The following is a 22,323-nucleotide window of genomic DNA, read 5'->3' on the forward strand; positions in this document are numbered from 1 at the left end:
ATTAATACAAATGTCTAATATCTAACTTGTAACGTAGCATTATAGATCGTAGAAATAGTAATCGTGCATAATAACTGTAATAAGCGTATGCCGAAAGATTCGTTCTGAAAAGAAAATTTTATTTTATATAACGTAATATTAGCTCTGATAAGAACCATTTCATAATGCTGTACATCAACTCATAGAGTCATACAATAAATCATATCTTCCATATATCTTCCACATATTCCTCACAGTCAAGCAGTTGTTTTATTTAATCGCCAAACGCTCAGTCTCTAAAACCCCTAGTTCCTACATAAAATTCAAATTTGAACCAAAATTATTGCCTATGGGCTGTCAGCTGTAGAAGACATTGTAATCTGTAAATAATAGTAGATACCAGATACTTAAATAGAGTAAATAATTGAGGCTAATATTATCCCTGCAGCCTGTTCTTTGAAATTTGAATTGCAAAACAAATAAGCATAAACGGCGTACAACAGTACAAATGGAGATCACTCTGTAATGTGAACTGCAACTAAATATTATCTGACTGACCCGTATGTCGACTTTTCACTACTATTTTTGTAGAAACAGTCAGCAAATTGTTATATTTTCGAAAAAAGGATTACAAATGCATATACTTAAGTCTACCGTACTTTAAGGATAATTGGTTAAACTTCTTTTACAAAAAATTGGCCAAAGATACCCCTAATCCATATTGACTTTATCACATATACAAAGCAATAAATAATATTCAATTAATCAAGCGGCCAGCCATGACTCACTTATGTCAAATAGGCTGTAAATACGTGACTTGTGTTTATTGTTTACGCAAAACGCCTTACCGCTTACGGTAAATTACATAAATTAATGGATAACCTATGATATTGATATGAAGTTTGCATAAAAGACAAAGTAGCTTTGAATTATAATTTAAGAAGATGCAAACAATTGTTGAAAGCACTAAGGATAATATTAAAATTATAAGATTTAATAAACCAAAGAAGAAAAATGCTTTAGATTGTGATATGTACTTCCAAATATCTTCTATATTACATAAAGCAGCGACTGATGAAGATATAATAATGGTTGTTTTGTCTGGAATTGGTGATTTTTACAGCAGTGGTAATGATTTTTCCTCCGCCACAAATAATAAAGAAGAACTTCGTGATGTTCTAATTAAATTAATTCAAGCTTTTGTTTTATTTCCAAAATTATTAGTTGCTATAGTTCAAGGTGGTGCCATTGGAATAGCTGCTACAACTTTACCACTGTGTGATTTTGTTTTCGCTTCAAGTGATGTAAGTATTCTCTATGGTACATGTCAATCTACCTATTCTATTCTTCCTACTATGGCTCCTGTGGAAGGTATACCACAAGTTTGCCAATGTCATGTTAAAGTAGACCACCAAGCTTATAGTATTTTTGTATTCTAATTTGATTGGTAGTGATCGGTGCAAAAAATTGAAACAAGTTTTATTTTCTCATTTTATACCTGAAAAAAATATACATACTGTTAGACTAAAAAATATACACAAATATAATTACATAAATTATTTCAAGTACTTAATGATATTTACAACTTAATCTTATTCTTTTTGATATATTTACACAAAATATTATAACAAATTTAACTAAGAAAATGCATGTCATGAATAAGCTAATATAATTAAATTACTGTAATTGCAGGCTTTTTTTTCTACACCATTTACAAAATTGGGTATAGTAGCAGAAGGAGGTTCTTCATTAACATTTCCACAAATTATGGGACACAGAAAGGTAAGATAAGAGACAAATTATTCTAAACTGTGAAACAATAACTAATAAAATATACCAAAAGACTATAAAATAAAATCTTATGACAACATCATAATATTAGTCTGTATTTGCTTGTTGTATAATATGTGGTGTTGCCACTGTATATAGCACAAATAATCATATCTATATTTCTATAATATAAGCTTCATATTTTAATACTTGAGGTCACCCATATTTTTTTTATATTAGAAGGGGCAAAGAGGCATTAGGCTCACAGGATGGATGCAACCACCCATGGACATCCACAATAACAGGTGTCTAGAAATGTGTTGCCAGCCTTTAAGTTAGGGAGTATGCTGTTTCTTGAAGGTCCCAAAGTTGTTGTTTGAAAAAACACAGGTGATAATTGATTCCACGAAGTGGCTGTGTGAGGCAAGAAATTATATGCATAATAATCCAGTGTCCTGATGTTTGTTAGCAGTGAAGCCCTAAACTAATGAACAGATTCTTATGGTGATTACTTCATAAAGTGCAGTTAAGTGCAACTTGAGAGATAGGATAGTTTTTATTTCTATTTGGGACCCATAATTATTTTTATATCTAATTTTGGTTTTGTATGGACTTATTTTCTTTGAGAGAATTTATTGACATGGTTTGACAGTTCTGCTGTGAAACGATTTCATAATAACAACGGAGCTTATTATACAAAATGATTCTTGATGTTATGAAATATTGTTGATAATTTCATAAAAAACAGTATTTTATTTATTATGTACAGAACAATGTCTGTTGGGTCAGCTAGTCTTTTATCATTAATAGTGATTACTAATAGTTATATTTTAATTAAAAAAAAACTTTTTCTAGGCGAGACAGATGTTAATGTTAAATTACAAAATGAAAGCTCAAGAGGCTCTGGAATGTGGACTGATCAGTCATGTATATGATCCCAAGGAATTAGAAGATAGAGCTTGGGAAAATATATATGAAATATTGAAGTTACCACACGATTCCTTAATAGCTACAAAGAAGCTACTGCAAAAGCCTCACTTGGATCAACTGTTGTCAACTTGTCAATTAGAAATTGAAGAGCTTTACAATATTGGAAAAAGTAAACTATAAATGTACACTGCATTTAGCAATTAATTAATGTTTCATGGAGATAAAATAGTTATAGGCCGACCTTTTATCTGAGTCCTTGCCTGCATGGTACAGGGGCGCGGGGGTATGACGACAAAGGGGACTGAGACAAGTGCGGGCGGCGGGGGCGCTTAGTGAAATGAGCGAATACAAAAATACCGCTCAGGCGAGGACTCAGATCAACGGTCGGCCTATATGTACTTGTTGACTTCTATTCAAGGTTTTCATTCTTAAAATATTTTTATAGATTTATTTTTTACAAATATAATACCTATTCCATTTTGTAATATGTAAAATAAACCAAGTTTCTTCAATGATCTCATAGATCCATAATGTCTCAATAAGGTTACAGTACTCAAATTATATATGAAGGGCACAGGGGAAAAACATGCAATGTCAATGACACAATGAACTGAGAAATTGTTAAATTAACATTTTGATCCTTGAAAAATGTTATAAAAGAAACTTAAATAAAACAAAGACATATTAATTAATGAAGAAAATATATTGGTTTTGGGTGTGTAGTACAAAAAAATAACATTTTGGTTGTATACAGAAAAAAAGTAAACAAACACAGAATATACAGGAAAAAAATATGCAATGTCCATAAAATTGTTATTGTTTATGCATGACTATATTTAATCCGTGAGAAGTATTCCTTAGCTCTTGGTCCACAAACCTTTGACAAAGCCTGGATATCCATAAATTTTGGTTTTGAAACTGGAAGGCTCTCAATGTACGACCTTTCTGGTAGTAAAAACTCTAAGACACCAATAGTATAATCATGAGACTTCAACTTTTGTTTTGGTCCCATGAGAGCAGACTATGTCCAGGCAGAATTGTAATGTTCTCTATGAAAAATTAATCTTGGATGATCTCCTTTCCAACCTTGATTTCTCTTATGGGTCGAGATAAAAAAGGACATGTCTTCTTATACATAGGTGACAGAAATGATGTCCATTTTCTGACAAGTGGTTGGTCAACTTTAATCACATGAAATGGGGATGGCTTCTGTCTAGCATCACGAATCACTTTAACCCAATCATTAGGTATTTCACGTGGTGCTTTCTGGTTTATGCAACCCATATTTCTGTCACACTCTAAATATGAGTGTCCATGAATGGGAAATATGATTTTGATGACATCCAAACTTTTTGAAACACGGTATAATTCTAATTTTGATCACCGCAAGAATCACAGAAGATCACCAGCTCCCGAAAATTTATATCAAGCTTATTGAATATATAGTAATGAAGAAATGAACATACTTCATCGGAACCTTTTTTGGCTACTGTTTCCGGGTAACAGAAGAAATATGATTTATATGTAGATAATTCATGGATGTTAAAAGTATTTAAGGTTAATTGTCTTTTATAATAGACATCATTTGTGGTAATGTTCGGCATACTCAAATTTTTTTGAAAATCCATTGCAATAGCTTCCTTCACAGAGGATGACTGACACTGCATCCTAATTTGCCTTTTTCGTTGATAGAAAACACCTGCCTTCAGTTTATGTAACTTATTCTCAATTTCTAGCTTCTTTATTTCTTTTTCAATATCACTTTTTTGTAGCTCATTGGAATTCTTCAGATTTGCTTTAAGAGCTTTTGTTTTAGCCAAAAATTCATCACATGTACTGCATGTATCACTTCTCGGATATCCAAATCCTATGTTGAAGTTATTTACGAATATATATCGATATGTTTCATAGGACAATTGTTGTTTGTCTTCATACATATCATACATTTTTTTGACATTCAACTCTTCGGGCAAATAAATTTTTGAGCTATCGTGTAAACTATAATGACTTTTTCTTCCACGAAATGACCTTATATGCTCCATGACCTTAGATTTAAGAGCTGAGCTAAGTTTTTTTGGGCGGTTATTATGTTTACCTCACATGTTGGTTGGGACTTTACCTGCTGTAAGTAATTATTTTTTTATTGTACATACTCTTTGCCTTGTTATTCCATGTATTTCAATAAATGCAGAAGCACATACTGGTACATCAATAGGTTGGATATCGTCCACAAGTCTCACTCTGTAGGCATAATTTGCTGTATGAAACTTAGCTTCATCCTTATCTTTTCTAGGTCGTCTTTGAATTTCTAAAACACTTATTAGGCCACTTAAATAAAGGTTTTGTTCATCCCTAGATGGCAGTAGATTGAAATATTTCAAAATTCTGGCCCTCTGTTCCTCATTGACAACTTCAAAACACTTGTATCTCTTGCAATTACAGTTGAATCCAGTTTCATGACTTTGAAGTCTAATTTTCTTATTAACTTCCGACATACGACCGTAAACTTTACGTTTTTTGGTAGCTAGCTTCAGATTAACGTCGTCTTCTTCTTGAGACGACATTCTTCACTTCAAATAATTGATTGAAATAGAATTATATCTTGATCTAATCTAAACACACGCTGCATAACAAAACAGACGAATGAAATAAAAATAACATATGTCAAATTGACAACCATGGACATTTTTTTTTGGTTCTCTTCGTCCATCTGGACAGGCAAAGGGGCAACCATGGACAATGCTTATTTTTTTCCTGTACGACTTGGACATTGCTTGTTATTGCATCGTATTAATATTTTTGAACGAAGATTACTCTGTGACTGTGCATGTTCTTCTCTAGAACGTTTTTGCGTTCCGTTCTACCCCTTTTACACTACAAAATGGCATTACCAGTTTAAAAAAAGTAAAAATGTGACATTGCATATTCTTCCCCTGTGCCCTTCATATTATTATATCAAAAGCATTGTTGTTATTTAGTTATATTTTGTTATTGGATTTAATTTTTACTAATTAATTAAACTAAGTGATGTGTACTAAAACTCATTGATTGTTAAATACCTATATCATGATGTTGATATTCAATATAAATAAATAAATAACTTTAATTTACAATGCGTTTTTGAGGTTATAAATAAATACCTACATTTTATACCAACTTATTGCATAAATTTTGTAGATAATTATTGAAGATACATTTTATGGTGTGGACGTGGTCTGTATTATGGGCGGCCTGTCTTACTCCCCGTGTAGGCAACGAAATTGTAAGTATTGCGCGGCGTCCACGCCAGCGGTGCTATCCAATAGGGATTCACAAGCGAGTGACGCACTGACGCACGGCGCACGCGCGAGCTTTGTCACTTAATTCGCCGATCCAACCGATCTTCTAAAAATGGAGAATTTTAAAAAAACAAAGCATACTATAGGCTATTGCGTTCCAATTTTAAATATTTCAAGCTTCCAAAAAATAATCTAGTTTTATTAGTTTTTTTAGTTTTAAATAGCCTAGGTTATATTTACCAGTGCGAGGCTCCTTTGCACAGGATTCCGGCTAGATTATGGGTCCCATAACGGCGCCTATTTCTGCCGTGAAGCAGTAATGTGTAAGCATTATTTTGTTTCGGTCTGAAGGGCGTCGTAGCTAGTGAAATTACTAGACAAATGAAACTTAACATCTTATGTCTCAAGGAGACGAGCGCAATAATTGTAGTGCCGCTCAAAATTTTTGGGTTTTTTAAGAATCCTGAGCGGCACTGCATTTTAATGGGCATGGCGTGTCAATTACCATCAGCTGAATGTCCTATCCGCCTCGTCCCTTATTTTCATAAAAAAAGGTTTGACAAGAATATTGATTTAAAATTACGATAATCTCATAAAAACTGAGCTATTTTTATAAGATGACCTTATACTAGGTAGGTACAGTTTTAGGTAAAGAAGACAACCCTCACGTCGTCGGAAGAGGTACGAGTTACGCGATAGAAAGAGAGGCAACTTCTAAGTGAATAAAAATGTAAGTACTAGCGCTGTGCGATCTGAAATGCACCTTATTATATGGCCGGCCGCAAGAGTCCCTATTTCTTTAATTGTTGCTTTGAGGCAGAAGAATCGCAACAGCACGTGCTTATTAGAGTGCAGGAGGGTGGCCGAACAACAGGAACAAAACCTCCGATCTCCAGCATAGCTTCATGTTTCCTGCAGCAGTTTGAAAAGGTTGCCGCCCTTCTTGGCCTGGGCTGATTGGAGTACTTAGATTATCCTACACGCACAATGAGGCTAAGTGCGTAAATAGCCCAGTCGAATTAACTAACAATTGTTGTCCTTGTTTGATGAGGAGCAACGCTTCTGTGATCCTCTAGTGTTACGGGAGATTTTGGGCGGTGGTGATCACTTCTCATGAGGTGACCCGTACGTCTGTCTGTTCTCCTCTTTCTATTTATGTGAAATACCTATTTCGAAATTTGAAATACGTCGAGACCATCCTGATATGGCAATATCAACCAGAAATTTCATTGTGTACGTAAATATGAAGGCACGTAGTTCGAGTTTGTCGTCCATATCTGATTTGTTTCGTCCAAATAACCCTAGGAAGCTACGATCCAGAGATTTAAGCAGCACACGACTTGATATATTGAAGAAGGAAATACAAACAGACGCACATATCATATCTTTAAGTAAGTATACATAATATAATTAAGTATACATCGGTTTTTAATTTTCTAGAATAGTGAAAGTAGAATGAAAGTAGAATCCAGAAAAGTCTACCTGTTCTTATTTGCTCTATCCCGCTTATCGTGGTGTCGGCTCTTTTGTTGTCAGATTTTGTCGGCTTATATTCGTCAAATAGCCAAATCAAAATAAAGTAATGATTGGTTGGGAAGGACTTCTCATAGCCTAACTAGTGATACCTGTCCCATGTACCCATAATACGACATATTATATTTTTAGAGTTCGGCTGGGAGATGTTAATGCTTGCGCTATATAGCCCTGATGATTCGATCTCTTCAGTATTCTTTAGGCAGTGTCAGTATCTATGCCTAAACTACTAATTGCGTTTTTCTGATCAGATGTCCCAAAATTTCTACAGCAAAGGGTTGATGAACAAGACGGCAAAAAGTCCCGAGTTGTTTTTAATAAGCTGTCAAGTGTGAGTCAGACTCATACACGAATAATTCTGTAACCATCCTATAAGATATAAATAAGTACAAAACTCTAAGCGCCTGAAAAATAAGCAACTTATTTAAAATTTGAATTTAAAATTGACCATCTTGAGCACAAATAAGTAATAAAATAAAATTTATTGATAGTGGGAAACAAAAACACACAGTCAAAATATAAGCTAAGCTAACAAATACGGTTTTTGAGATATAGCTCGCCGACAGACGAACAGACAGATGGTCTTAGTAACAAAGTCACGTTGGTTACTCTTACCTTCGGGGTACCCTAAAGTCATAAAAAGCGGCCAACTGCGAATCGGTCTCGCCCATGAAGGGTTCCGTAGCAGCAAGTAACATAATATAAAAGTTCTTGTAGTAAGTTGTAACGATTTATGACGTATTAAAAAAAAGTACATACTAGATCTATTTCAAACCAATTTTCGGTGGAAGTATGCATGGTAATGTACATCATATATTTTTCTTAGCTTTATCATTCTCTTATTTGAGAAGTTACGGGGGGGGGGGGGGGGTATTTTACCACTTTGGAAGCGTCTCTCACGCAAACTATTCAGTCTAGGAAAAAATGATATTAGAAACCGCAATATCATTTTTAAACACCTATCCATACATACCACACGTATGAGTTTGATGAAAAACATTTTTTGAGTTTCAGTTCTAAGTTTGCGGAACCCCCAAAATTTAATTGTTTTTTTCTATTTTTGTGTAAAAATCTTAAAGCTGTCCACAGAATACATCTACTTACCAAGTTTCAACAGTATATTTCTTATAGTTTCGGAAAAAAGTATCTGTGACATACAGAAGGACAGACAGACATGACGAATCTATAAGGGTTTAGTTTTTTGCCATTTGGCTACGGAACTCTAAAAAGTGTTAGAAGCAGTAAACGTTCTTATAAATAATAGAATGTAATATTTCTCAAAAAATTGCAGGAGAGCTTTATTCATTGCTTGGAACCGACCCAGAGAACGGACTATCCACTGAAAGAGCTAAAGAATTGCTTGATTACTATGGGCCCAACACACTTACACCGACCACACAAAATTGGTGGCCAAAATTATTGCTTAAGTCGATGTGTACCGGTAAATATGGTTTCAAATAGAAATACAAATCGGCATTAGAAGCTGAGCTCTCTAAGGCGAAAGAACTATTTTTGTTAATTTTACTGACACTGCTATGCCTTCCAGTAGAAGGCTTCTTTGCACAGGATGCCGAAGGACTACATCGGAGCCTTTTTTCTGCTGTGAAGCAGTAATGTGCTAGTATTATTGTGCTTTGGTTTGAAAGGCGCCGAAACTACTAAAGTTACTGGGCTAATAAGATTTAACATCTAATATTTCAAAGTGATGAGTGCAATAATTGCAATGCCGCAAAGAATTTTGGGATGAATCGAAAATTCTGTCGGTCTCTTCAGTTTTTGGCATAAAAACCAGCTATATGACAATTGGCCACACCTATAATATGACAATTTGGGTACTATTTATATTTATATGCAACATAGCAACAAATTTAAACTAATTGGCCAAATCCGATGTTTATACTTTTCCTTACTTACGTTTTACCCGACCGCAAGAGCAGAATTATTTCCTTACTTATGTCTAAATGTCTGGCAACCTTAGTAAAAAAGCTAAGATAATTTTGATTAGGTACCTACTTATATTATTAATCCTTAGCACGACAGCCATCTTGGATTTCATAGATTCAGCCAGCTTCGTTTTACGCCATTCCAAGAACATGAATAAAAATAATTAAAGTCAAGAAATTTTACAGGGTTTTCTATATTAATTTGGATAGGCGCAGTACTTTGTTTAACTGCATATTGCGTTGAGCTGTCCACAAAGCCTGCGCCCAGCCGTGATAATTTGTACCTGGGATGTGTTCTGGTCGCAGTTGACATTATATGCGGACTGTTCAGTTTCTTTCAAAACTACAAAAGCTCTAAGGTGAGAGATTTAACTTCTATTATAATGTTATAATTCTTAACATTTATTCCTGATGAAAACAAAAAAATATTTAAGTTTTAGACTTAATAATCATAGCCTTACATACTAATCTACATATTTATATTATGTGAAAGACATAAAAGGCATTTTATTCTATCAAAATAGAATTCCTTACACCATCGCTTCAGAAATAAATTCGCCCACATTCTCTTATAACATAATGTTGTATCGTCCTGAAAACACCACACAAGGAATTTCATTTCACAGCTTGCTGGTACGTGGAAGAAAGTTCCTTTAAAACCGCAACGTCTTTTTTTTGTGGCGTGACGAGCGAAGGTGGAATTTAGCTGTAGGAATCAGGTCAAACAGCTCTACCGAACAGGCCCCGTGATAATTTTGGTAGAAGATACACAATGAAACGACTTCTCTACGTAACGCCAAGTGATCTAGCAGTTAACAGAGCATTGGACTCCCGACAATTCGGGCAGCTCTGCATTTGTTTCTGATAATCTTAATTCTGCTAAGTTTTGTTAGTCTACAAACTTGCACCTCCCCCACCCGTCGCGTCCTCCACCTAAGTATGTTCATCCGCGAAACTTAATTGGTATTGCTATAAAATGATCATTATCTATTCCCAGGCTATCTTTTTTTATTTTTTTTATTTATTTATTTATCATTTTACATATACTGATATAAAAACTAGGTCAACTTAGCATCTAATAAAACCACAAACGTTAAGAACTAATGCTAATAATACGTCACAACTTATGCTATTAATTAAATGAACAACTGAACAAATGAAATCGGGAACGTTATTCTGCTGCTGAGCAGAAAGATATTGAATTGAAAATTTCTTTTAGCGAGCCTCGCATATCTTTAGATGGGATAAATCTCTGGACTCGCGACACCGTAACGAGATGCAGCGATAGTGTGTACATGCATATATGCATGTACATATAGCAGACCGCGAACTCGTCTAGATAAATAAAATGTAGATATATTATTATTATATATTATTCGAATTAAAAAACTAAATCCTATTTTAGCTACCTAGTTATGAACCCATAGTTTCTATTTTAGATTGTAATAATTTTAATGATAATGATGATGATACAAGAGTTCTCAAAATTGTTAACGATGTATCATAAAAGAATATTAAATGTATTTTAAAGTTTCTAATAATTAATAAAAAACAATTCATTAGTAAAATGCAACTCATAACCCAATAACCGAATAACTCTAGTAGGTAGCCATCTAAAATGTCTAACGCGCCAAAATAAGTTTTCACTCCTAATTTTTTTAATAAAACTTAATATTTGAATGTATATCATGATAAACATTACCAATATTAAGCAAACGTGACTAACTCTATCCTAAATTAATGAGTATTATTGACAGATAATGAAGACATTCAACAGTATGATACCAATGAACACGAACTGTGTCCGGGATGGAGTCCTCAACACGGCAACACCGGTGCGAGATCTAGTCAAGGGGGATGTCGTTTATGTCAAGGCTGGTGACGTCATACCTGCAGACATACGCGTGATTGATAGCAAGGGGTTTAAAGTTAGTGTTATTTTAAATTTTGGGTAAAATTATTAGCTAGTCTTTATATTTACCAGTAGGCTCCTTTGCATAGGATGACGGCTATATTATGGGTACCACAACAGCGCCTATTTCTGCCGTGAAGCAGTAATGTGTAAGCATTACTGTGTTTTGAAAAATTCCATACACTGGTAGGTGTATCGAACCCGGTTCTACAGCGTCTAAAGTAAACGCTTTTCCGCTGAGCTACGAATATTGCTGATGGAGCTATTGAAATTAACAATGTCTTGAAGTTTGACAACTCTCGTCATATACTTCGAAGCGTTGCTACGCAACACTGCCCCCTCCCAAGACATGATCGTCCCGATCATCGTTGCTTCCGTAGTACTTAGCCACCCGATCGACATGTACGATTTTCGGGGGACTTCGAGGGGTACGCTGGATCCTGAGAGTCACATCATTTATCCTTGTTATTACTTTGTATAGTCCCTCCCAACTTGGTTGGAGCTTCGGAGACTTCCCCTTTCGCCTTACAGGATTGTGTAACCAAATCAGGGTTCCCTCTTCAAAACTAGGAATATTAGCTCTTCGATCGTAGCGGGTCTTCATCCGTTCACTTGCCTTAAGCCCAGTTGTTCTAATTTCATCGTAGATGTCAACCATCTTTTTCCGTAACTCATCCACATATTCTGTTATACTTTTCGAAGTATCCAGTGGACAGCCTGAGAGTAAATCAGCTGGAAATTTCAATTCCCTTCCAAAATTGGCGTACGCAGGAGTCACCGTTGTCGTCTCGTGTATTGCGCTTCTATACGACATAAGAAACAGTGGAATGTACTCATCCCAGTTATCCTGATGACTGTTCACTACTTTTGCCAGATGTCGCTCCAATGTTTGGTTAAACCTCTCCACCATCCCGTCCGATTGTGGATGATATGGCGTAGTTCTGGTCTTATGGATTCCCAAGATCTTGCAAACTTCTAGAAATACTTGTGACTCGAAGTTCCGCCCTTGGTCACTGTGCATCTCCAAAGGCACACCGAATCTGCAGAAAACTTCATTCACCAGCTTCGTCGCAACGGTAACTGCTTCTTGATTCGGTAGAGCAAATGCTTCCGGCCACTTCGTGAAATAATTCATCACCACCATTATGTAACGGTTTCCAGCTTTGGTGACTGGAAACGGTCCGGCTATGTCCAGAGCTACTCTCTCCCACGGAGCCCAAACATTATACAATTTCATAGCTCCTCTGCTCCGGGACTGAGGTCCTTTGACAGCTGCACATTTCTTGCATTAACGGCACCAGTCTTCCACATCATCACGGCAATGCAACCAGTAAAACCGTTCTTTAATTTTTATGAGAGTTCTTCTTATTCCCAAATGTCCACGTGAAGAACCATCGTGATAAGCTGTCAGGATCTCGTTCACCTTCTCCCTGGGAACGACCAATTGCAGATGGCAATCCTTTCCTTGCGGGGTTTCCCATTTCCGGCAGAGCAGCCCGTCATGCATCACCAAACTGTTCCATTGTGCCCAGAGACTCTTAGTAGCCGTACTGTGTCTAGCCACTTCAGACCATTTTGGTTTAAGTGATCCACTTGCAAGCCAATGTAAAAGTGGTTGAAGATCCTTATCTATTTCCTGAGCTCTCCTCATTGCATCGTTGCTCCAGTTCTCGTCGATCGAATCTGTTCTGATCAGCCGGATTATAAAATTCTCTTTCTCCTCCTGACGAATGCAATGTTTGCATTCCATTGGACAAGGTCTTCTAGATAACGCATCTGCATTTCCATGACTTTTTCCTCCTCGATGCTCGATTTCAAAGTCATACTCTTGAAGTTGCTCAATCCATCTGGCCACTTGTCCTTCCGGATTCTTGAATTCTAGTAACCACTTCAAGGCGGCATGATCAGTCCTTACGAGGAATTTGCGACCCAACAAGTACTTTATGAAATGTTGTAATGTCTTTACCACGGCCAGTAACTCCCTACGAGTTACACAGTAGTTTCTCTCCGGCTTCGATAAAGATTTTCTAAAGTATGCAATTACAACTTCTTGATCTCCTCTCCTCTGAGATAGTACTCCACCGATTCCGGTGTTGCTAGCATCAGCATCCACTATGAATCTTCCCTCTGTGTCAGGATATCCGAGGATAGGTGATTCACATAGTCTTTTCTTCAACTCTAAGAAAGCTTGTTCGCATTCATCATCCCAGGAAAAGGCTCTTTTCTCCTCCGTCAGTCGATGTAAGGGCTTAGCAACATCGGAAAACCCTTTCACAAAGCGTTGATAATAAGAGCATAGTCCTAGAAATGCTCTCACATGTGTCTTTTCTGTCGGCGTCGGCCAGTCCTTGACAGCACTTATCTTGGCAGGATCCGTCGCAACGCCTTGCTCCGAGATAACATGCCCCAAGTAATTCACCTGACGTTGGAAGAAGGAACATTTCTTTGGACTCAACTTCAAGTTAACACCCTGCAGTTTTGCGAAGACGTTTTCGAGCTTCTTAAAATTACCTTCAAAACTTCGCCCCATAATGATTATGTCATCCAAGTAGACAAGGCAGGTTTCTCCCAACATACCTGCCAGCACATGCTCCATCAACCTTTCGAAAGTAGCTGGGGCGTTGCATAATCCGAAGGGCATTGTTTTCAATGGCATAACCCTTTTCCGGTTGAAAAAGCCGTCTTCTCCTTGTCTTTAGGGTCCAGATCGACTTGCCAGTAGCCACTTTTCAAATCAAGAGTAGAGAACCACGTCATGCCACAAAGTGAATCTAATGTGTCATCGATTCTTGGTTATGGATTACTGTCTTTCTTAGTTGCATCGTTCAAACGCCGATAGTCTACACAAAATCTAGTTGATCCATCCTTCTTCTTCACCAGAACCACTGGAGAACACCATGGACTCGATGACGGTTCTATCACACCATTTTCTTTCATATCCCGAATCATGTCTTCCACTTCTTGCTCACGTGCAAACGGAATACGTTTCTGTATGTTCACATCCTGGCTTGCAGCTACGGTTTTCCTCCCTTCTTCACACTTTCTTAACTAAGCTATCTCCTCACAAGCTCCTATCACTGTTCCTTTCCTAATGATTTGCTTGTCCTCATGAGGATTAAACACGGGAACCATCGCAATTCGGGAGTTTCCCACAACAGTCCTGGCTGGGATCCATGTCGTCTCCGATGTCTCTCTTTCTATTATAGCGCATTTACAAGGTCTTCCTCTGTCATCCCTTGGCAGGACTACCGGGACAAGGGTCTGCGATCTCGGATTTAAAGTAGTGTCTCGTAAGCACAACACTTACCCAAAAGTTCCGCCTTTTATTGGAATTTCTTCACCTCCATGCTTCAATACACCATGTTTCATGTTAATCGTACACTGATGATTTCGAAGAAAATCCAACCCAATGATGCAGTCATCTGTGATATCCTCGATTACCACTTTTTGCCAGTACAACGTATTCCCGATTTTCATGGCCATGATCTTCTCTCCCTGGACTGGTATGCTCTGGCCGGTAGCTGTTGTGAGTATTAAGTATACATTTTCTCGCATATGTCGTCTTCCGCTGCTCTCTAGTCTTCTTTGGCTAACGACTGTACGTGAGGCTCCTGTATCCAAAGTGAAACGGCAAGATTTTCCATTTATCATTCCTTCTATAACTAAAGTGTTTCCGTCACATGTCTGCTTAACGAAGATCCTTGGGGCTTTGCTTCTACCGGCCAGCGCACACCCCACTGCCCTGGCCTTTTCTAGTTTTCCTGCTGCTACAGCGGTGACGTTGAGATCGCCGCATCCTTCCTACCTTGCGTTATGCTCTCACGCCTGGGGCAAGTGCTCCTAATGTGTCCTCGCTCCCCACACCCATACCATACTGGGCTATATGCTTGCCTTCGGCTGGAATCTGCTGGTACAATTTTGCGGAGTCTCAACGCCCGAGGATCGTGGCGAACCGCTTCCACTTCCAACGCATGTGCCACCGCTTCCTTCAAGCTAGTATGATGACTCAGTCGTACGGCTGCTCTTACTTCGGCGTCCCGTATTCCATCGATGAACACTTGGAGCAACATTTCTTCTATTGCAGCTGGCGACGACTGATATGCTTTACGCATTAGCTTCTCAGCTTCCACGGACCACTGCTGCAGAGTTTCGTTGGCCCGTTGACTGCGGTCCTTAAGCTGCGCCCGATACACATGCTCAAGGTGTTTATCGCCATAACGTGCCTCCAACGCGTCAAGAAGGTCCGTGTAGGCTACTTCCTCCTTCCCAGCGCCGAGTGCTTCCAATACGGAAATTGCTTCGTCACGGAGTGCTAGTGTGAGGGCAGAGTGTGCTTCTTGGTCACTCCAACCACTTGCCCTTCTGACCGTCTCTAATTGTAGCTTGAAGGCGGCCCAGGAAGACTTGCCGTCGTAAGGGGGTACTTTCAAACTTCTGGTCGATGTGATTCCGCAGGCTGAAGGACACACGACCTTCCTATTGAGCTGATGAATGGTTGCTTCCATCTTCCCCATCTTCCTTTCCACAGTGTCAATCCGGACGATCTCCTTTTCTACAGTGTCAATACGGGGGATCTCCTTTTCCACAGCGTCAATCCGGGCGGAGTTTTTCTGCACCACGGATAAAATTTCCTTGGAGAGGCCTTCATGCAGACCTCACAGCTGCTCCTCCTGTCGACGAGCTTGCTCTTCCTGTCGGCGCACTTGCTCCTCCTGTCGGCGCACTTGCTCCTCCTGTCGGCGCGCTTGTTCCTCTTGCAAGCTCCGCAGCTGCTCCTCCTGTCGGCGTTCTTGCTCCTCCTGTCGGCGCGCTTGCTCTTGCATCATGGCGGTCATCTGCTACATGAGCGCGCTGATGTCTACGGCAGGTATCTGCGGTGCTGACACGGTCGCACTGAGTCCAGAGCTGGATGCTTCTTGTGACTCATCCTCTGCCGCTGCAGCTGCTCCCGCTCGTGTGGTCACTCCCTTCTCATTCCTGGGCACTAATGGTATCTTTCCAATCCCACTTCTGACACCAATTGATACGGGAGTGGGTCAGGGATTGGAAATAATACTCCGCTTATAGGAACGAGTCTTTATTTGCGTTCACTTTTTCTGAACTTGCACTTGCCGGTCTGCCGCTGTTCCTTTTGTGGGCGGCAGTACCTTCAACGCATCACACTGCACTGAACACTAGGTCTCTTCTATCTTCTTCTTCTTGGAACACTTTTCACTACTTCTTCTTTTCTTCTTCTTCTTCTTTACACTTTCGAGTCAGAACTAGAACTGCCGTAGGCCACGCTTAGTACGGCTTATATATATTCCATCTTTAAATTTAAATTGTACTAGAAAATTCTTTTAACTATTTTTATCCTGCTTACACATTTTCCATCCCTTTTTTTCTGTTCGATTTGATACTGAACTTACTAGAAATTTCCATTAACTTTACAAAACCCAAAAAATTCCATACACTGGTAGGTGTATCGAACCCGGGTCTACAGCCTCTAAAGTAAACACTTTTCCGCTGAGCTACGAATATTGCTGACGGAGCTGTTGAAATTAACAATGTCTTGAAGTTTGACAACTCTCGTCATATACTTCGAAGCGTTGCTACGCAACAGTATGTATTCTGTTACACACGAGCGTGGTTGTAATGCCGCTCAGAATTTTTGGATCTTTCAAGAATCCTGAGCGGCACTGCATTGTAATGGGCATGGCGAATCAATTACCATCAGCTGAAGGTCCGGCGCGTCTCCTCCCTTATTGTCATAAAAATGATAAATGTAAAATGGTTCTAAAAATATAGAGTTATATCTCGTAAAAACGGATTTTTATTCGTACTCCTTTAAACTTTATTTTTGATAAATCAAATTAATATTCAAATGGATATTTTATATCCATTCAAAAAGTCAAAAATCTACCATTAATTCGAAAATATATGCCTCAGGCCTGAGAACAACGGACGCCAGAAACTCAGCGGGCTTCTTTTTTTTTAAGTAGAACATTATTACACTAACATTTATTAATTACTTAAAGGGCCTTATTATTAATTCAACAGATAACGAAATTAATAATAAAGTATGTAATGAACTAAAATAAGATTATTATGAAAAAACAATTGGACGCCTGAAAAACGTTCCAACCCACAAACATCAAAATTTTAGGAATTCGTGTTTATAGTTTAATAAATATTACTGTATTCGATACAATATGTAGGTTGGGCTACTAAGTCATGATGTCATTTAAAGAGTGACAGAGGGCTGCCATTTTTTGTCAGTCTATCAATATGAATCACGTGATCAGTTTTTTCTTTTTACTCAATTTCGACATAATTGTGGATTGGAACGTTTTTCTGGAATTACGTCCAATAATTAGTAAAATGTAATTTCTAAAATAGGTTGATAACTCTTCATTGACTGGAGAATCCATTGCTGTGCCAAGAAGCAACACGGAGGGAAAACCAAATATCTTGGAATCTCAGAACGTTGCTTTCTTCTCAGCTTTGTGTGTTGAAGGATGGGCTTTAGGTAAGGAGTTGAAATAAAATAACAGAATTAACCATTAACCTAAATATTGCGAAAAAAAATTTGTGAGTTTCCTTGAGTGCAAATTCGACTAAGATTTGTCTTTAATTAATTCGACTCGTGTTTCGCCTCTGCACGAGACATCCTGAGGAGATGCTGACTCGCCAAACTCTGGCAAGTGAATGACAAAACACAATATAATATTAAGGAAAGATATGAAACGTAGTTACAATGTGGAAAGGGATACTAAAATTAAAAAAGACTCGCAAAGAAAACTGAATTTAAATGGGATTAAAAATAATTTTGGAACACTGCTGTTTTAATAAATTCATAAATCTCTAAATGTAAAATTGAGAAATATGTGACATCACACTTTGACAAGGACGGAGGAGGGGTGTAGAAAATCATGAAAATTAAACTTAAAGCGTCTTCTCACGGCTCTATAGGCAGTCTGATGGTGCGAATGAAATTGGCAGCGGTGGATTTACGCTAGGGGCAGTTTAGGGCGGCAAAATTTTGAAAGTGAAATATTTTTTTAGTTTTATCAAGATTGCTCAGAATAATTAATTCTCTTAATATTTTTTTTTAATTGATAATTCAAGAAATTCAATTTATCCAGTATTTGTAAATTATAATTTTGGCACGTTTAGTAAAAATTAATAATAAAAACGATTTAATCAATTTATTTCCTTGGAGATTTAAAATTTTAATCGATTTTTTAATTTTCTGTAATTAAAGAAATTTTGTTAGTATTTTTTTCTTGAAAAATTGTAAAATTGCAGTATTGGGGCGGATTTTTTTCCGGTGCCCAGGGGCGGCATTAAGTTTAAATCCGGCCCTGGAAATTGGCTAATACTCTACACACGTCCCTGCCAGTTAGTAAATACTACGTAATAAGAGTCGGGACAGCCTAAGTAAAAATTGATATTTAATTTAGTCGAAACGTGCAGTCATTTGACATGAGTTTCAAATAGTAGGTAGTAATTACAGTATGGCGATTGGCGACGAAGTATAATCCGGTTGTGTTTGAAAGCGAACAATTGCTTAAAACTTAGTGGATTATGACAATCAAGTGAATCGCTTTTTTCTTAGAGAGTTTCGCTAGGTTGGTAAATAGTACGTAACCGACCTTGCAGCAAAGCGCTCGTTGATCCAAGATGCCGCGTACACTTTCAAAGCAACAAAAAGTAGGCAACGAAGTAAACCTGGGTCAAAAGGTGATTGATGAAACGCTATGAATTGAGTTACATGACTGTGATGAGACATTTAGGAGCAATTGATTTAAAATCTGTTTAAGAATGGATATTGAATGTCTTGAAGAGCTTCTTAATTTGGTGACACTATTAATACAAAAACAGAATACTTTAATGCGGAATATTCATATTGTTTTTGTCCCATAAATATGTCAACTCCTTAAAGATTAACCTCCTTATTCATAATGGTTCGCTAACTTTAAACAGCCGCTAAGGAGTGTTTGTTCTCATTCCGACTTAGGTCAATAGAAGAAGACAGAGTGAGAATTAGCAAGAGTGCTTTAAATTAGCAGACTATTATGAATAAGGGGGTAATAGTTTTCGTCCAGGCCTTTCGCTCCTTCTCCTTCGCCATATCTCCAAGCAAATTAAAAACGAAAGCTCGATTTCGCTACACACGCGCTGACAACGCTCCCTAGACCATAATCGGCCCTAAATCGTGAGCTCGCAGGCACTAATTTCTAAGGTAGTAGTAATAATGATAATATTTATTATGGTGTACGCACGAGGTGATCTAAGGAACGATCTAGGGTGCTCCCCACCACGTCCCCGATATTGCTTCTGATTTTAGGGCCGTACGCAGTCGTTCTACTTTTATCCATTCTCTCTAGATAACGTTAACGATAACATTCCCCTCTCTTATTATTATTATGATATTTATTTATTTTTGCATAAGCACTATTTTTGCCTGAGCCTTGTCGTTGATTTAAGCACCCCCATACACACCAGAAGGTGAAATACTATTCCTAGCATCTTGATGTGTTGTACTTGTAGTACCTAGTAGTAGTTTATCCTGTGTTTAGTTTATTGAAGTACTATATTCATCGAAAAATGTCATAGCGGTGTTGACATAAAATTATAGAGGTAATATTAAAATTTTCATGCTCAAGGTCTATGAACGAGAACTCTGCCTATTAGATGCGTAGGCAGAGTTTTTGATTCGGACCTCTTTTAAGCGTGATTGTGAGTCCAATTGTTAATTATAAGGCAATGTGTGAAATTTAAATTAAACATTTCTTATTATCTTTGTAGGAGTTGTGATATGCTGTGGTGATCTAACTGCTCTTGGACGGGTAGCGGGTCTTGCAGCAAGACTTCAGCCCGCACCGTCTCCTTTATCCAGGGAAATACGGAAGTTTATGCAATATATATCATTTTGGGCGGTGGGCTTGGGACTATTCATAGCAATTGCCTCACTTGCTTTAGGATATCCGTTTATGCAAACGACTGTATTCGTTATTGGCATTATAGTGGCTAATATACCTGAAGGTACTGAAATTCTTACTGTTTTTTTATAACATTCAGGGACGAGACGAGCAGGACGTTCAGCTGATGGTAATTGAAACGCCCAATGCAGTGCCGCTCAGGACTCTTGCAAATCCCAATCATTCTGAGTGGCACTACAATTGCGCTCGTCACCTTGAGACATAAGATGTCAAGTCTCGTTTGCTCAGTGATTACATTAGCTACCGCGCCCTTCAGAATACGAAATACAATATGCTATCACATTACTGCTTCACGACAGAAAAAGGCGCCGTTGTTAAATAAAAAAAAAACAAATGTCTTTATTTAAACTTTAGTAAAAAGTACCTACAAGAAAAGATTTATCTGTGAATTCGTTTCTTGATGTTTTCTAAAAAAGGGGAAAAATGGGCCCGCATTATTCTTTAATTCATATTTGTAAGTCATAGGCCGAAATTGAAAAGAAGCTCACCTGACTCCTGCCGCCGAATCCCACCATAAGTTGGGATATCATCCCCACCATCTGGATGTGTGGCGTTACTCCACAGTGCGGTTTTCAAGGAGCTTTCTTTCTCGTACTACAAAGCTGTGGAATGAACTTCCTTGTTCGGTGTTTCCGGGACGATACGACATGTCGTATCGTCCTCGTACCTTCAAAAAAAGCGCGCAAACCTTAAAGGCCGGCAACGCTCCTGTGATTCCTCTGGTGCTGGGAGAGAATGTGGGGGGTGGTTATCGCTTAACACCAAGTATTAAGTGATAACCGCCTATATATAGGCAGGACCACCACCAAAAAAAAAAAGAGGCTACATAAATTCTTTTGAATTTGGTAAAACATTTGTTTTGTACATTTTCTGGGATCATATTGTAGGCAAAAGCATGTAAATCGCCTAATAAAAGACTTACTAACTAATAAATCGATTTAATGAGTAATGAAACGGACACCACCCCGAAACGGAAGATATTATGTGAATGTTTATCAGTGGGAGGCTCCTTTGCAAAGGATGCCGGCTAGATTATGGGTACCACAACGGCGCTAATTCTGCCGTAAAGCAGTAATGTGTAGACATTACTTTGTTTCGGTCTGAAGGCCGCCGTAGCTAGTGAAACTACTGGGCAAATGAGACTTAACATCTTACGTCTCAAGGTGACGAGCGCAGTTGTAGTGCCGCTCAAAATTTTTGGGGTTTTTCAAAAATCCTGAGCGCGGCACTGCATTGTATTGGGCAGGGCGCATCAATTATCATCAGCTGCTCGTCTCGTCCCTTACTTTCATAAAAAAAGTATTATGTAATTTTGTCGGTAAGTTAGTAACCGCGCACTGTGTACAATATAAATAATAAAATCTGTATTTATACACATCCCTATGTATAAATTTTAGGGTTACAGCCAACCATAACAGCGTCTCTTACTCTGACAGCTAAAAATATGGTGAAAAAAAATTGTCTCGTTAAGAATCTGGAAGCTATTGAGGCTTTAGGAGCCTGCACTACCATATGCTCTGACAAAACTGGCACTCTGACCGAGAACAAAATGAAAGTTCGTCATATTTGGATCAGAGGAAAGGCTTACGACGTGAATGAATTGGCGAACGGTAACTTATGCCCTCTACTATTTGTGTGATAAGTTAATAATCTATACTTCTATACTAATATTATAAAGAGAAAATATTTGATTGTTTGTTTGTTTGCATTGAATAGGCTCCTCAACTACTGCACCGATTTGAATAATTCTTTCGCTGTTGGGAAGCTACATTATCCCCGAGTGGTTCTTGTTCAAAAAGTTAGGGATCCCTACTAAAAGTCCAGTAATGTAACCCAAGGTGTAAAAATACGTAGGCGAACGACGTCGCGGGGTATCAGCTTTATGATAGAAAGCAGGGGTGCTCAAACGGTCGATCGCGAATGCTTTTTGAGTCGATCTCAAGAAAAAAATCCTTTATGATAAACTAAAATCGGTAATTACGTACCATCTTATG

The 22,323-nt window shown here is 37.9% G+C and overlaps 2 protein-coding genes across 3 annotated transcripts; both read left to right on the forward strand.

The window, feature by feature from the left end:
* Positions 1-350: 350 nt before the first annotated feature.
* Positions 351-5,792, forward strand: LOC126972498 (enoyl-CoA delta isomerase 2). 2 transcript variants are annotated; one of them, XR_007731143.1, is made up of 4 exons: positions 351-1,283; positions 1,672-1,761; positions 2,605-4,597; positions 5,208-5,792. XR_007731143.1 is itself a non-coding variant. In XM_050819305.1 (3 exons), exons 1-3 carry the CDS (start codon positions 924-926, stop codon positions 2,857-2,859), a joined length of 705 nt encoding a protein of 234 aa, XP_050675262.1. In that variant the 5' UTR covers positions 351-923; the 3' UTR covers positions 2,860-5,792. The 2 variants fall into 2 exon arrangements, 1 of the variants encoding a protein (XP_050675262.1); XM_050819305.1 differs by having other exon boundaries at positions 2,605-5,792.
* A 1,408-nt stretch (positions 5,793-7,200) lies between these two features.
* Positions 7,201-21,968, forward strand: LOC126972607 (sodium/potassium-transporting ATPase subunit alpha-like). The gene is made up of 7 exons (XM_050819462.1): positions 7,201-7,348; positions 8,782-8,931; positions 9,620-9,792; positions 11,191-11,361; positions 17,724-17,853; positions 20,136-20,372; positions 21,727-21,968. The coding sequence occupies exons 1-7, from the start codon at positions 7,201-7,203 to the stop codon at positions 21,966-21,968; spliced, it is 1,251 nt and encodes a 416-aa protein (XP_050675419.1).
* Positions 21,969-22,323: the final 355 nt, after the last annotated feature.

Source organism: Leptidea sinapis, chromosome 26 (genome assembly GCF_905404315.1).
Source record: "Leptidea sinapis chromosome 26, ilLepSina1.1, whole genome shotgun sequence".
Lineage (NCBI taxonomy): Eukaryota > Metazoa > Arthropoda > Insecta > Lepidoptera > Pieridae > Leptidea > Leptidea sinapis.